Raw genomic sequence first — 16,318 nt, 5'->3', positions numbered from 1 at the left:
TGATTTTGCACATTATCTTGCATTTTATTGTTGTTAGCCACCTTGAACACACTAGTAGTGGAAATGTGGAATATAAATTTAATAAATACATAAATAATTGTGGGATCGCTCCATGCTGCACCTACATACACAGAGCAAGTCAACAGCCAGCCAGGACAAGGAAGTTGCTTTTCCACTGGTGGGTCAGAACTTGGTGGGAGAGAGATGGTACGCTGGAACAGACAAATCAAGTGAGTGCGTGTGTGAACGTGAGAGACTGAGTTTTACTTTGCTAGTGCTACTTGTTTTGTTTTGGGACTGTGAGTCCTCCCAGGAGAGGAGGACTACCTGAGAGAAGCAGCCTTGCAGCAGCCAGCACAGAGGTATGTTGCTTTGCTTTCTGGAGTATTCTTTTTTTAATTGAAGTTTTAAACAAATTAAACTGGAGGGCTGGGTGAGTGGGAGACACTGTGTGTGCGTATGTAGTGGTGGTGGGGTGGGGTGGCCCTTACCAAACTCTTTGCAGTATATTTTATTTTTTCCTATTTTTCCCTTCTATCTTTTTATGTCTCAATTCCCTCTCCTAATTTGCATTTTCAGTGCAATGGGGGTTGCTGCTACTGGATCGTTAAAGTTGCTGTTTGGAGCTCCCTGCTTAGCACTCCTGATGCTAAATGTCACTTGCATTGCATGGCCCCGTTTCCTGTTTCTGTACAGTGGCTTGCTGGTGGAGCAGGGCAATGTGGGCTCAAAGGAATGCTGCCCTGGCGTTGCTCTGTGGAAGCCAGACATCCCGCCCCCTCTGCCCTCTTCCCTGCATTCCTGGGGTTAAAGTTAATTTGCTTGCCTTGATCTCTCATTTCTATGCATTGTGTTGCTGCTGCACCAAATGTGAGCGCAAAGGAGTGGTTTCATGTGTTGTTGGAAATGAACCCACATTCTCCCTGTCAAGTGGCTTTCCTGTTTGCATCAGCTTGTCTTCATGTGAAATGGGTTTCACCCTCAGCCTTTGGGTTTTTCCACCCATTTTTAATCATGGACACATTGCCACAGTGTTCCATGAAGTGTTCCACCAAGCCGGGCATGCCATTTTCCAGGATAATGCAAACCGCCTGCCACCACCCCAATCCCAGCTTTCCATTTCTTTGCCCCTCCAACAATCAGCACTGTGTAACATTCTGTGCCCACTGAGCATTCTTAGTCTTCGTTGGCTGGTTCCCTCCTAGGGTTTTTGCAATCCTATGCATTTCACTCAGAAGTAAGTTCCACTTTGTCTGATGGGGCTTACTCTCATGTGAGTGTGCATAGGATTGCAGCCTTGTAGTGCAATGGATTTTACTGTGAGTAAACCCTTTTCATTTTCTTCTTTTCCTTTTTTCGGGGCTGAAACTGCCAGGGACTTGGCCAGTTGAGCTTCACTGTGCGAGAGCTTCCCTAACCAGGAAAGCCTATGTGCAGCAAGCATGGGATTTCTTCACATGGAGCTTTTATCCCGCAATTGAGATGGCTCTCTCTTGGAAGTTTGCGGGCTCTTTACATGACACTGTGAACCTCCAGGGCATCTCCTGCACTAAATGCCCTTTGTTCCATTTTTAAATAGATTGCCGATAATGAGCTATCAAATTGCCCCGTTGTTTTCCACTTGAGTCCCCCCCACCCCATGAAAAGAGGGAAAGCAGCAAGAAGAGGAGAGAGATCAATGAAAGATAATGGAAGACTCAGATACGGGGAGAAGGAGGGGGAAAGGAAGGGTGTGAAAAAGGGAGTCGTTGTGATCCTGCATTTCAAATGGAAGCAGAAAGGCCCATTTTAAATGCAGGATTTTAGGCTGGTGTAGAGATGCCCCTGGTACCTAGGCCAGGAAGCAAATGACATCAGGTCGGTGTGGCCATGCCCACTGACATCAGGGATGTGGCCATACCCATCTGACATGATACAGCCCTCAGAGGGCTGGATGGGGGTCATCTGCCCCCCCAATTATGGTTCTGCACCCCTGCTATAAGGGGCGGTGGAGGCCACACACCTTTTCTCCCAGGACAACCAAGTGTGTTGCCCCAAACACATTTTCCTCCTTTTTTTTCCCTCTCAAAACTCAAATCAGTCAAGGCTGAATTTTGCTGAGGCCCAACTCCCAAATCAAGGAGTGGGATGCTTAATTAGAAGTGGCTGTACGGGGGGGGGGGGGGTGTACAGGCCAGAACCAAATGTGACAGAACTCAGACTTTCTGAGCCAAGGTAAGACACCGTTCTTCATTCTGGGGGGGGGGGGGTTACCCTTATTAATATAGTTTTCAACTAGAGCTTGCATTTAAATGTCACCACCATCAGGACGTGGTGGTGGTGGTGGTGGTGATGCCAATATGATAATATGGAGCATTTGAAAGAAAACAGACCTTCTGCACTGAGGTGGACAGAAAGTAAATAAATAGCTAACTTTGGGAACTAGCACCATTTTAACGGCTGTGCTTCTTCCTAGTCAGGTCACGTTAGAAGTGTGCTATTTTGATGACCATCACATAACTTTTATTATTCTGCCAAAGTTAAGTTTCCAAAGTTGAGGTGTGGATTTTATTATTTTCCTTCACTTGTCACAAGTATTTTTGTTCTAAATGTGGCATGTATAAATTGAATCCATCCGGGGAATCTCTGCTGCTTCTTAGCCGGGCAGCCTCTCCATGTTCTTTTAGACATTCACCATTCATCATTTTATCAGCCTCCCTCCATAGTTATTTTTGTTCTAAAAACTAAGCAGCCCCATAGTCTCAAACACGTTTTCTTGTAGGGAAGGTACTTTAAGGTACCCATCTTTTTAAGATGCTTTTTAATACAAAACAGGGGTCCTCAATGCGGCACCCACAGTGCCACTACGCCTGCAAAGCCAGGCAGAGGTGCCCACCAAACTATTTTCCCTCTCTGCAAGTGAATGGAGCAGTTCTTCCATTCACTTGTATGGGGGGGAAAGGTCCTCATTGCTGAGAAATGGCTGGGAAGGGGGGTTGAAGTGCACCCCCACCAAGGACCATTGGGGCAACAGGGTCCTTGGCAAGGAGTGGACTTGCCCCCTCCCTTCACCCAATTTTCAGCAGGGGTGCTTTTTCTCACCCCATGCAAATGAATGGAGAAATTGCTTCATTCCGTTGCATGGGGATCAGGAGAAAGGAGCCAGAGAGAAAGAGAAAGATGGACCAGAGAGAGAGCCAGAGGAAGCAGGAGAAAGAGGGAGCAGAGAGAGAGAGAGAGATGGGAGGAAGAAAGAACGAGGAACCAGAGGGTGGGGAGGAGAAAGAACAAGGAGCCAGAGTGGGAGAGAAAGAAAAGAGGAGTCGGAGGGAGGGAGGGATAGAGGAAAGAAAGAAGGAAGATCAGCCAGAGAGATGGAAGGAAAGAAAGAGGAGCCAGAGGGGGAGAGAGAGAGGAGCCAGAGAACAGAAGGAAGGAAGGAAGGAAGGAAGGAAGGAAGGAAGGAAGGAAGGAAGGGGTGCCAGAGGGGGGGAGGGGAGAGGGAGGGAAGAACTAGAGAGAGAAGGAAGAAAGAAGAGACACAGACAGACAGGAGGAGCCAAAGCAAACGCGCGAGAGAAGTGAGAACAGGTAGCACACACACAGGGTGCACGTTCCTGCTCAGACACACAAATACAGATAAGAGGGCACTCCTAACATTTTTCTGATGTCAATTTGAGCAGTCAATTTGTGGTAGTGCTCAGAGCACATTTGCAAAATGCCAGATGTGCCCATGGTACAATAATGTTGGAGACCCCTGATCAAAAAACTGCATCTCATTACAATTTTTAAATGGAAGAGAAGGGCTGAATTTATCATCACACTAAACATGCTGCAAAGGACTTTGGCCAAGCTGGAACCTCTGCAATGGCATAACAGACTTGCGGCCAATTGATCGCAATGTGTATGTTTACTGTCTGACTTCGTACATTTCCCTACATCACCATTCTCCTCAGCTCAGAGGGCTTTTCTACATGAGGCATTTATCACGCGCTCATCATTCAACTCATGGTTATGTACAGGTTCTTTAGATGATGTTGTGACCTTCCACTTTTGCTTCTGTGTCTAAGGAGCACTTTCATCAAGTTTCTTTAGAGCAGGAAAAATTGTGAAAATGACAGAAACTGCTTTTTTCAGTTGTGTAGTTGCACTATTCCACTATACCACAGTGCCACCTAGAGGTTATATAGTGGAAAAGCAGGAAAGGAAACGCTCTTGTGTAGTGCTCAGAACTGAATTCTGCAACAAAACTGAAAGTAGATATACCAGATTAACAGCCAATTAAACAGCCTCATGTTGAAAACCTCAGAATGCATGTTGCCACTAGCATCCCTTGCTCATTGCTTGCCCTGCCCTTTTCTCCCTCTGGCATCAGGCCCTCTGCCATTTCACTTTGCCCTCTGAAGTTCCAAAGTAGCAAAAAGACCTGGCATACCTTCCCTGTGTCATTGCCGCAAAAGTGCTCCCCCCGACACACACAAATACAGCCCCCAAGGGTTACCCGATGGAAAGGTCAGGCTAATCAGGAGCAATATGTGGAGGAAATGACCATGGACAGAGAGCTCAGTCTAAAACATGGCACCCAATGCCATGATTCCAATTAGAGGTGGTCAGTATGTGGAAGATGCTATTTCTGAGAAGCGCTGAGACAGTTTCCATGGTAACTCTGTTTCCTTTGTAGAGCAGCAGATAAACCCCACAATCCTTCGTCTGTTAGTTTATTGACATGTTTCCTGTCCGCTCACGTGAAAGACGGTTTTTGTCTTTGTTCTGTGGCTGAAGTAGGCAGCATAAGAATGGAGAGGCTGGAAGGCGTGCCGTGTACGTGGAAAAGATGCTTGTGAAGGACTTTCTTCCTTGCAATTGCACAGTGGACCACTAGTCCACATCTGTGTGGGCATTTGGACATATTTGCACAGCTTAGGCTCGTAGTACTGATCAGTAGTGCTGATTAGCACCACCCTTTGGGATTTGATTGAAACAGCTGCAGGGCTCTTTTTTCCCTTCCGCGCTCCGTGTCTGGCATTCACTGCTGCAGTGGCTGAAAGAGCAGTCCTGGAAGAAGCACCAGGGTGTGCTAGAAGTGCTTCCACTGGGCAACATATGTAGTGAAATTAGGCTGTTCCAGCCCTACGGGCAGCAGTGGTGCTGAACAGATATGCATCACTGCTGCTCTCCTGCTGGCCAATTTCTGCCTGAAGGAGCAGTGACATGGCTGCTGGCCAGCGAGGGCTTTGGAAGCGGAGGGTGCTGCAGCCCAGCCTCCTGCCCTTCCAGTAGTATCAGGGAGTGCTTCTTACCTGAAGCTACTGAGCCTGCTGTTCCTCTCAGTTAAGGAAAACCTCCAGCTCGGCAACCATGATCCATGTGCAGCAACAAAGCGTGGACCGTTCGCACATGACATGGCACAGGAAACCCATCCATTAGAACAGAGCTTGCACGGAAGGACTTTCTGCTGGATTATGCCACATGCCATCCTGTCCATGGGTGTTGCGCAGCCCTTGGCTTAATGTGGGTTTTCTGGCCCAAAACTGCAAAATGCAATCCATACTCCTTCAGGCATGTAGAAATGTATGGTGCCAAAGCACAGTGATTCACCACTTAAAGGCCAAACCAGGCATGATGCAGGATTTCTGGAGCAGCCTCACTCACTTGCTCTGAAGATCAGGGAAGTGATACTGGGGGTTTTTGTCTTTGTTCTGTGGCTGAAGTAGGCAGCATAAGAATGGAGAGGCTGGAAGGCATGCCGTGTACGTGGAAAAGATGCTTGTGAAGGACTTTCTTCCTTGCAATTGCACAGTGGACCACTAGTCCACATCTGTGTGGGCATTTGGACATATTTGCACAGCTTAGGCTCGTAGTACTTTTGCCAACTAAATTGTACCACCACCCGGCACTGTTAGGTTCTTTGGTCCCTGTTTGTTTCCCCCTGCAGAGCTAATAGCAGCATCATGGGGTGGGATTTAGAAGTTAGAAGTGGTACGGGAGGAAAAGGGCACGCGCGCACACACTGGCCTCAGCGTCACTCCCCCAATCGTCAAACCAGCTGCATGGGGCTGCTAATCTTTTTTTTTTAAACTACTGCAGGATGTCCTGATTACCCATCTCCCATGTCATGTCACATCTATGCTTTAGTTTCATTGATTTCTTCAGACTTTTCCAGTGCTCATTACATCCCTTTCCTTCCACTGTAAGCTGAAGTTGTCTAACTGACACACCCATGCTCACCCCTTCAGTATCAGGTGCTTTTAAATTAAGTCTAACAACTCTGGGACTGCTCAGATTCCAGGCTGTGTAGTTTATAGATGCCCCACAGTATAAAGAAGCCCAGGTTTTATCCTTGTGAAGTCCTTCAATCACCAACTTGCCATTTTCTGACCATGTCTCCTGTAGATCTATACTACAGAATTGGTTAACAATTGGTTAACAATTGCCAAGCTTCTTCAGGGAGCCATGATAATGAAACTGATATACATTTATAATGTAGATAAGCCCTTTGTGTTTTAGTTTGGGGAAGAAAAAATATTACTGATACCAAGAGACAGCCAAACTAAAACAATGGTAGGGTTGTTTTTTTTTCAGAATCCAGGTATATTTTTGCTTGTAATATATATTCTCAAACATTCCAAAAGAAGTTGCAAATTCCAAAAAAAATTCTAAAAGAAGACATTTTAGTGTGCATTGTAGTGATTTATATATACCATAATCTGATCTTTTTTCTCTGACACAAACATTGAGAAATAAAGTTAAAAAAAACCACTGAAAAACCACCTTCCTCCTAATTTTCAGTTTGTTTTCACAAGCTTTACAATAACCTTGTTTCATTCATCTTCTGACCATCTCTCTCATTTTTAAAATCAACTGTAGATCTAGGGGAGGATCTACACTAGAGCCCCTTTCATTGCAAGGCACTGCTATGCCAGTATTTCCCCAATAAAGGGGGCCCTGGCCCCCTCAAGGACCCTCTGTGACCTTTTTGCATCGTACTTTGAGGGCAAAATTGCTTCTCTCCACAGCGAACTTGACACTGTTGATAGCGCAGTTCCAGTCGAGGTGTCCGATGCCACCATCTGCCTGATTTTGTGGGATCCATTTCAGTTGCTGCGGCCTGATGATGGGGACCAGGGGGGTGTCTCCATGAGCAATTTACTCCGAGCTGGCTGCGTTTGGAGGTCATTAGGGACACATGACATCGTGGCCATCCAGCAGCCGCCCTGGAGCTTATCAGGGGAAAACCGGATTTCCTGAGACAGCTTAAAGTCCCATTCTTTTCCTTCAGTTGGGTTCTCCGCCATATAGCTGTTGTGTGCCCCAATCCTCGGGTATGCTAGCCTTGCCCAGGGGTATGTCTTTCACCGTGACCTCGGCCAGGGGGCATTTCCTGTGTTTCCCCGTCCCTTTACAAATCAATTAGTGTCTACTCAGAAGCAACTCCTGTTGTGCTCAGTGAGGCTTGTCCCCTGAACGCTCACATCAGAATTTAGAGATTGCCCTCAATTGAAATGGCAGTTTAAAGCCCAATTTCCCTAAGTGCTGTAAAGCACGATCTCAAGGCTCTGATTCTCCGTTGTTTGGTTGATTGCCTTAGGAACTACTTCACACCTTCATTATAGGGATGCTGCGTTTAGAAAAGGGGCTGGTTTCCCATCCCTGTGTTTCTCCCCCCCCCTTTCCCAGCACAAGCATATGTGTCTACTCAGAAGTAACTCCCATTGTGCTCCGTGAGGCTTGCTCCTGAAATGCAGGTGCATCTGGAGTTTCAGGGTGAGGGGGGGGGGAGCCTCTCTTATTGGTTGAGCAACCCCTGCCAGGCAGATGACTTCACTCCAACCCACACCCCCACCAGGAAATATGTTCTGTGAAGCGATTTTAACTGGTGCGGAGCACTTGTTCATGGAGCCCGGCATGGACCAAAGCACAGCAAAGCTGATTCCCTTTTAAAAATCCGGTACTCCTCTATTCACTTCTCCTTCCATTGTCATGGAGACACAGCCAAGGTGCTTGCAGCAATGCAACCGACCACGTGCCTTCTTGATCCCTGCTCCTCCTGGCTAATAAAAGCTAGCTGAGGGGTATGACTGGGTGGGTCCAAGGTGTGGTGAATGCTTTTCTATGGGAAGGGGTGGTTCCTGCTGCCCTTAAGGAGGCAATAGTGCAACTGCACCTGCAGAAGCCCACTGTGGACCCAAGAGACAACTACCGGCCAGTTGCAAATACCCCTTTGTTAGGGAAGGTACTAGAGAGGGTCGTGGCGGAACAACCTCGGGGACTCTTTGAGAATGCTGATTACCTAGACCCATTCCAGTCTGGGTTTCGACCTGGTTACAGGACTGAATCAGCCTTGGTCGCCCTGATGACCTTTATCAAGAGAGGGACAGAGGGAGTGCAACCCTGTTAATTCTGCTTGACCTCTCATCTGCTTTTGATATCATCCACCATGGTATCCTCCTGGATCGACTCCATGGGATGGGTCTTAGCTGCAGGGTTGATTTCAGAGAGTAACACTGAGCAACCATTCCTCGGCCCCTTGGCAATTGAGCTATGGGGTGTCGTAGGGCACCATCATGTCCCAATTGTTTAACATCTATAAGACACCACTGGGAACAGTCATTAGGGGAATTGGAGCCAAGTGCCATCAGTATGCTGATGACACACAGCTATCTCCCTGTGACATCCGAATCTGGTGAGGCTGTGCAAGTCCTGGATCAGTGCCTAGACACAGTAATGAGTTGGATGAGGGCCAGTAAACTGAAGCTGAATCCTGGCAGGATGAAAGCCCTATGGGCGAGTGGTTCCTGGGTCTGGGAGGTAGGCTCACTGCCTGTTCTGGACAGGGTTGCACTCCCCCTGAAAGATCAGGTTCATAGTCTGGGGGTACTCCTAGATCCATCACTGTCGCTGGAGGTCCAAATGGCTGCAGCAGCTCGGAGTACCGAGGCGGCTCGGACTTTAAGCCTTTGCCCCCTGATCTGGAACAGGCCTCAAATTTACACGGCCACAAAGACATCCAGTTGTAATGTAAGTTGTAGGCATAGGACAAAGGGTTAAAGCCCCCACTGCCCACTCTAGGGCCCTTATCATAAGGACAGAAGACGAGCCCTGAGGCTGAATCAGACCAAGGTCCATCCAGCCCAGCTTTTTGTTCACACAGTGGCTGACCAGCTGTTGATGGGAAACCCACAAGCAGGACACGAGTGCCACAGGAACTGGTGTGCCTCGGCTGACTGCCTCTGAAACCGGAGGCATCAGGACCAGTAGCACTGACAGCCTTCTCCCTATTACATGCTACAGAGGCAGTAAGCCTATGTACACTTGTTGCTGGGGAACATGGGTGGGAGGGTGCTGTTGCACTCATGTCCTGCTTGTGGGTTCCTGGTCAACAGCTGGTTGTCTACTGTGTGAACAAAATGCTGGACTAGATGGCCCCTTGATCTGCTCCAGCAGGGCTCTTCTGTTCTTATGGCCTGAACTTCCAGTTTCCTGGCTTTGTGGAACTGGAGCCAACATGAGCTAGCCTGAACTCTGGCCTTAAACCAGCAGTGTTTTGATCACTGAATACATCATTCATTCATTCATTCGGTGCTAGCTATATACATGGCGGAATACATTTTAAAGGTCCCTGCCGCAAGATGCTTCTTCCAGTCTAAAAACAGACATGACAGAGGAAGGGAAGGGAACTGGGGAACTAAAGCAGGGGTGAAAGGGGCAGGAATATGTGATTATTTCACTGTGCGTGCTTCCGCTTAGACACAGTGGGATATAGGTATGGGGGATTGTTATTTATTACATATATTACATGCATTTATATCTCACCTTTCAGGATATAAATCATGGAATAGAATCATAGAATAGTATGATTCTATTCTACTAGTTAGGCCTCATGTGGAGTACTGTGTCCAGTTCTGGGCACTGCATTTTAAGAAGGATGCAGACAAGCTGGAGAGGGGTCAGAGGAGGGCAACAAAGGTGATCAGGGGACTGGAAACAAAGCCCTGTGAAGAGAGAGAGAAAGAACTGGGCATGTTTAGCCTTGAGAAGACTGAAGGGAGACAGGATAGTGCTCTTCAAGGACCTGAAAGGCTGTTACAGAGGGGAAGGCCAGCATCTCTTCTCGATCATCCCAGAGTGCAGGACACGGAATCATGGGCTCAAGTGACAGAAAGTCAGATTCCAGCGGAACATCAGGGAAAATGTCCTGTTAGAGCAAGACGACAATGGGACCCCTGACCTGGGGAGGTGGTGGGCTCTCCCACCCTGGAGAGCTCACCTGCCACCTGTCAGGGATGCTCTGACCTGGCTTCCCGCACTGAGCAGGGGGCTGGACTCGATGGCCTGGTAGGCCCCTTCCAACCTGTAGGCCTTCTGGGGTGCAGCTGCAGGCATCGGGGCCCGCCAGAGGGGCGGGGCAGGGCTCCGCAGCAGCGACGCTCCAATTCCGCCCTCGCCTCGGCGGAGATGTCACGCCGCTGCCCCGGCAGGGCCGTCCCCAGGCGAGCAGGAGGCCGGAAGGGCCAGACGGCCACAGTCCGCTCCCGGTCCTTGCGAGGCAGTGTTAGGTCCGCCTGAGCGCAACCGGCTCGCGGCCGTTCGGCTCCCTTGGCAAGCGGAGATGCAGCTGCGCGCAGAGAACGAGTCTCTCGCCCAGCCACATCCTCGACGAGCGCTCGTCGCGCGCGCGCCAGGCCGGGCGCCCGGAGCGGCCCCTGCGAAGGGCGCGAGCGCCCCCCCCCCGCCTTCGGCGGCGCGGCCCGGCCCGGCTGGGCGCAGCAGAGGGCGCGGCGGGGGCCCAGGGCGCTCCCCCGGCGGGCCCGGAGAGCGCGGCGGCGGCCCTGACCCGCTCCCGCCTCGCTGCGCCTGCAGGGGCGGTCGGCATCGTGGAGAGCGGCTTGGTCCCCTCGCTCGTGTTCAAGCTGAGGACGGAGCTGGAAGAGGTGCAGGAGCTGATCCTGGACACGCTGGCGGGCTGCCTGCGCGTGGAGGCGTTCGAGGCGCTGGCCACGGGCGCGGTCGGCGTCCTGAAGGCGAAGCTCGGCCACCCCTCGCTGGGCATCCGGGGCAGAGCGGCCCAGGCCCTCATGGCCATCAGGTGAGCCCGCCGCGCGGGGCCCTCCCCGGGCTTGGCGCCTGCGCTGCGCTCCTGTCCGGCCGCCCGCGGAGGGCCCCCTCGGGACGCCGGGGAGGCGGCCGCCCCGCAGGAGCCGGCGGGCGGGCGCGCGGGTCTGCGGCCCGGGGCTGTCCCGCACGAGCGCCGTCGGCGTGAGCGCAGCAGCGCCGTCGAGCCGCGCCCGCTGCTCGCCGTGCGGCTTGCGCAGGAGATCTCCCCCGGGGGCTGGGCCCGTGTGCCTCGGCGACGGGCGCGGGGCCGCGCGGATCCGCCCCTCGGGCCTCCGCAAGTCTTGGGCCACCCGGGCCTGCCAGCACGCCCGTGGCCGTGGCCGATCGCCTCTCAGGCACGGGCCGTCCAGCGGCGCGGAGGGAGAGGTGGGCCGCGGACTCGCCAGAAGCCCGCTGAGCTCCTGGCCGCAGGCGGCTCGGGATCCAGCCCCGGCGTCGTGCGGGCTCCAGAGCAGCCGGCCGCGTGGCTGGGCGAGAGCGGCCTGGGCTCCAGCCCGCTCCCCTGCAGGTGCCAGGCGGCGCCCCCCCCCCCGCGGCGGCGGCGGCGGCGGCTGTGCCCTCGCAGCCCCCGGCCCGGCCCGGCCCGGCCGCCGGCCGGAGCACAGGCAGGCCGCGGCGGCCAGGCGCCGGAGCCCCGCCGACCCGCGCGCCTCCTCCCCGCAGCGTCCCCGTGGAGGGGAAGAACATGCTCCTCGAGGAGGACGTCTTCCCGGACCTCGTCTTCCTGCTGGATGATGAAGACGCCGAGGTCCGAGCCAACGCAGCCGGGGCGCTGACGAACGCCGCGGTCACCACGCGAGGTGAGGGCGGGGCGGGGCGGGGCGGGGCGGGCGGCCGCTGCTGGGGGCGGAGGGGAGCCGCGCGGCGGGAACTGCCGCGCGCGGCTCGCGAAGCTGCAGGGAGGGCGGGTGCGCTGCACGCTGCCGAAAGAGCGACCCGGGCGGTGGGCCGGGCCAGGCGCGTGGCCGACCTCGGGCGAAACGGCCCTCGGCCGCTGGACCGCAGCCAGAGCGGGGCGCGGCCACGCCAGCGCGAAGCGGGAGTCGGTCGTTGCTGCCAGCTGGCGCGCGAGGCGCAGCTGGCCGCAGGGCCGTGCCGGGGTCTGCGCGGGGCCCGCGGGCCGCCCGCCGTGCCGGAGCCAGGCCCTCGCGCGCCGCAGCCCCCCGCCTGGCCCGCTGCACGCCCGCGAGCGCCGGCTTGTCGCCCCGCCTCGTGCAGCAGCGGGCGCAGCCAGCGCTAGGCGCACGCCGGGCACTTTGGGGCGCACCCACGGACGGCTTGCCGAGGGGCGTGTGAAGGCCCAGGAGAGGCCTCCCAGCCCGCAGGGAAGCCACCGCCCCAGGGCCGCCCGGTTTCTGAATGGGCTTCCTCAGCTGCCCCGCCAGGGCCTTCCATGTGCTTCTCCCGCCACCCTTGCCTCCACCTCTCTCCCTGGGGCTTGCGCTGGGTCCCCAGCGCTGCATCCTTGCAGCGGATGCACGGGCAGGAGGGGGGCGATTAGGATCGTGCCCGTTCTGGCTGCGCCTGCAAGTCTTGAGAAGCAGGCTGGTGTTGAATGCACGTTGCGGCTGATCTGTGTGACCCAGCGCCCCCGCTGTGTCAGGGCAGTGACCGCAGAGGCCTGCCCAGTGCAGCATTGTTCCTGGTGGACAGGGGCGTCGCGTTGTGGGGCGTGGAGCCCCATGGCAGCCTCAGTGAAGCGCTGCTGCAGGCAGCTCTTGCCCCAGTGCAAATCTGTTCTCCAGACAGGCTGCGAGTTCCTGGGATGCTGGCAAGGGGAGGGGAAGGGATTGACTTTGCCCTGGAGTCTGCTTCTAGCCAAAGTGGCTACAAGGACACATTCCAGATAGCCAGGCTCCAAGTGGTAGCCCCCAGTGAGCAGGACGGAGGGCCTGAGGTTGGCCAGAGCCCCACTCCTCAAGGGAGGCAGCAAGGGATTTCCCAGGGGCCCATGCACAGTCCCAGCACATGTTGTCAGATGGTGCTCTCTGCCCCCTCCAGTGAGCGATCCCTGGCAGAGAGGAGGCCTGGGTGTTGGGCTAATTCAGACTCCCCGCCCCCTGTGCCTCCCCTGCCAGTCTTGGAGGCTGGCCCCTCCCCTCCTGGGGGGGATGTCTTTGGGGAGCACAATCTGTCACTTGGAGTGTGCAACCCAGATATCTGTGACAGATTTTGAAGTCTTGCTGCTGCCATGTTTCTGGAGGATTTTACCACTGAATCATGCAAAAGCTCCTGCAGCAGTTTAAGTGCTCCAGCAAGCATGCTGCATGTTGGAATGCACTCAGCGCCAGGGGGTGGGGAGGCTTTCTGCTAGAAAGCCCGTACCAATTCCTTCGCTGCTGTAACCTGTTCAAGGATGGCACCTAGCAAAAGGTGATCTCTTTATATTATTTCTTCCACACCAGCTTTATTTTCTATTTCAGGGAAATATGCAGCTATCAACGCAGATGCCATTGACACTCTTCTGCCTCTGATCAATGATGACAAAAGCAAAGTCCGCCTGTACGCCATTAAGGCACTGACCATGCTGGCAGAAGCGCCCGAAGGCCGCAAGGCATTGCTCTTCCACGTGCCAGCCTTCCAGGAGCGGCTGAATGACTCCAGTGTGGCTGTGAGAAGAGCAGCCCAGATTGCTGTGCAAGTCATTGAGTGGAAACCGTAGACGACGCACCCGGCCTCCCTAAGTGCAACACCAAAAGCGTTGGTTGCTATCCACAATAAAGTGCCCACAGCAGTGGCGCCTCGCTCTCGTTTGCTTGGGGCCACGTTGGGGCCGAGCCCAGGCGAGGGTGCATTTCCAGGAGGGTGGCTCCTTTTGTGTTGGGGGGGGGGGAGCTGGCAGCTTCGTTCTGCGTGCTGCAAGGGGGAGGGCTCCAAATGATGCCGCTTAGAAGGCCTCATGCAGCAATTCCATCTTTCCCTGCCTAACAGATTTTTTGCAGTAATAATCAAGTCGGAAGCAGCAGTGGGACAACACAGGAGGTTGCAAGGGGGAAATGACAGCATCTGCACTTCCCCCTGCAAAACGTGGGTGAGGCAGGGTGAGAGTGCCATAGAAGCCGCACCTGGAAGCCCCCGACCAGACAGCAGCCTCAGGTGGCAAATTCTGGGCACTGCAAAGGGCAGCAGGAGGGAGGCGGGATCTGCGGGGCCCACTTCTCTCCTGCAAACCTCCACTGGAGTGACCCAGAGCTCTGCCCAGCATGATTAGTGGAAGGAGGTGTCCTCAGTTTTGCTGCCCCTGCTACCGAGATACATGTGGTCGCTTGCGGATGGTGTTCTGGCTACTAGTGTTACAAAGCTGTGTGTGCTGTAGTAGCTCCTCCCACCCCACCTTGAGCTGCTGTTACTGTTTCATCAAGCGTAGAATCCAGCATGGTAGTTCAAACTTGCATGGGATCCAAAAGTCCACTTCTGGGATTACACCATAAATGTGTGACACTCATGGCACTCAGAGATTGCCCCCTGGCCTGTTTGGGTGGCCAGGCGGACCCTTGTTACAGGGATGATCTACTACTCTCTCTCTCTCTCTCTCTCTCTCTCTCTCTCATGCCACTCAAGGCAGAATACCTTGCAGGGGTTTCCAAATAGCCGATTAGTTGAGCAGGGCACCATTCAGAACCTTCAGAGCAGGACGTTCTGATAGCATCAGAATGGGCCCCCAACCTGCAGGGATTTCAGCTTCTGATAGCAAGCTTGGCCACCCACTACTGGACTTCTTCATTGCACTGGAAGATGCAGAAGTCGCAAAGCTTGTCACAAGCTTCCGTCCGTCCTTCCTTTGTTACATTTCTATACTGCCCAACAGCCAAAGCTCTCTAGGTGGTTCACAACATGATAAAACTGTTTTATTATAAAACAGTTTGAAAAAGTTAAAAACAATTGACAAAAACAGGACCTAATAAGAAGTAACATTAAAAGTCCCATTGTATGCCATTAAATGCCTGGGAGTAGAGGACAGTCTTAACCTAGCACTGAAAAAAATGACAATGTTGGTGCCAGGTGGGCCTCATTGGAAAGAGCGTCCCACACACAATCCCCACACACACACAGCTGGGGGGGGCACTATTGAGAAGGCCCTGTTCCTTGTTGCCATCCTCTAAACCACCCTTGGATTGTAGTGTACGGAGAGGTTCATACTGGGAGAGCTGCTCTGTCAGGTACTGTGGCTCCAGGCTATGTAAGAAAAAACAGAGAAAAGAAATTTGAGAAATCCCAGGTGCCTGTAAAAAAGGGTTTACAAATTTCTTTTACATTAGCCTGACATGTTTCAGAAATACTGATTTCCTTCTTTAGGGGCTACAATAAAAATATATACATACATCATCTTGGTTATTTCATGTTACTCCAGAACATACAGAAACATCTCAAATAGTCCTAAAATAAATAATTATTCTAAAAATATATACATTTCCAAACCAATTTTGACCTATACACAATACTCATATAAAAATCAAGAAACCATTACTTGTGCACTTATTAAAACCAACAAGGCAAAAAATGAGAATGACAGAGTGCAAAGATGTGCTATTGTCTATATATAAAAAACTATAAATGAGAACATCAGGATTACTTTAACCACAATAATTACCATGTTACCTTCCTCACATAAAAACAGACCAATGGCTTGTCTACCTTATATTGCACGCCAGAAAATGGCCAGCACCTTTCATGTAAACATAGCAGCAAATTATATCTATCGTGTTGAATACTATTATAACAGGGTGGGCTTCATGAAGTAATTCGCAGCACTGAAAACGCCATTTGTCATTAGCCCTCAAAAATGGCATTTTTAAGAGAATGCATTCTCTTAAGAAAGGGTTTCTCACGGAGAGCATCGCCCTCGAACGCCCTTGTGTTCTGCCACCATTTAGCACGATAATCGGCTGAATTAAGTCGCCCGGTCATCGCGCCGAATGCGGCGGAGCACAAGGCGGGCTCCGCAGCCTCCCGCGGCTGCACGCAGAGCGGGCACGAGGGCTTCGGCCCGCGTGTCGCCGGGCGGCAGCAAGCCGACGCCCCTTCGGCAGATGCGGCCTGCGGCCGGCGGGCTCCGCGGAAGGCCCGGCTCGCTGGGGCACCAGGCGGGCCGCCGGGGAGCCCGCGAGCGCGATGCGGCTCCTGCGGCTCTCAGTAAGGCGGCGCGGCGCGGCTCGAAGCGCGCGGACGAGGCCTGACCGCGCCGTCAGCCGGGCTGGCCCCGCCGCTCGCTCAGGAGCCCCCC

At 53.1% G+C, this 16,318-nt stretch overlaps 1 protein-coding gene across 1 annotated transcript in view; it reads left to right on the top strand.

Moving 5' to 3' along the window:
• Nucleotides 1-13,833, top strand: part of RSPH14 (radial spoke head 14 homolog) — a 140,114-nt gene extending 126,281 nt beyond the window's left edge. Inside the window, exons 4-6 of the mRNA XM_084819916.1 lie at nucleotides 10,840-11,065; nucleotides 11,758-11,894; nucleotides 13,518-13,833. Coding sequence (XP_084676042.1) covers nucleotides 10,840-11,065; nucleotides 11,758-11,894; nucleotides 13,518-13,756 — 602 coding nt within the window. The 3' untranslated portion in view covers nucleotides 13,757-13,833. The remainder of the gene's footprint in view (nucleotides 1-10,839; nucleotides 11,066-11,757; nucleotides 11,895-13,517) is intronic.
• Nucleotides 13,834-16,318: the final 2,485 nt, after the last annotated feature.

Source organism: Heloderma suspectum, chromosome 13, assembly GCF_057233095.1.
Source record: "Heloderma suspectum isolate Gila_16-S chromosome 13, 16-S_ref, whole genome shotgun sequence".
NCBI lineage: Eukaryota > Metazoa > Chordata > Lepidosauria > Squamata > Helodermatidae > Heloderma > Heloderma suspectum.
The sequence above is the reverse complement of the archived record's forward strand: the minus strand, read 5'-3'. Positions and strand labels throughout refer to the sequence as shown.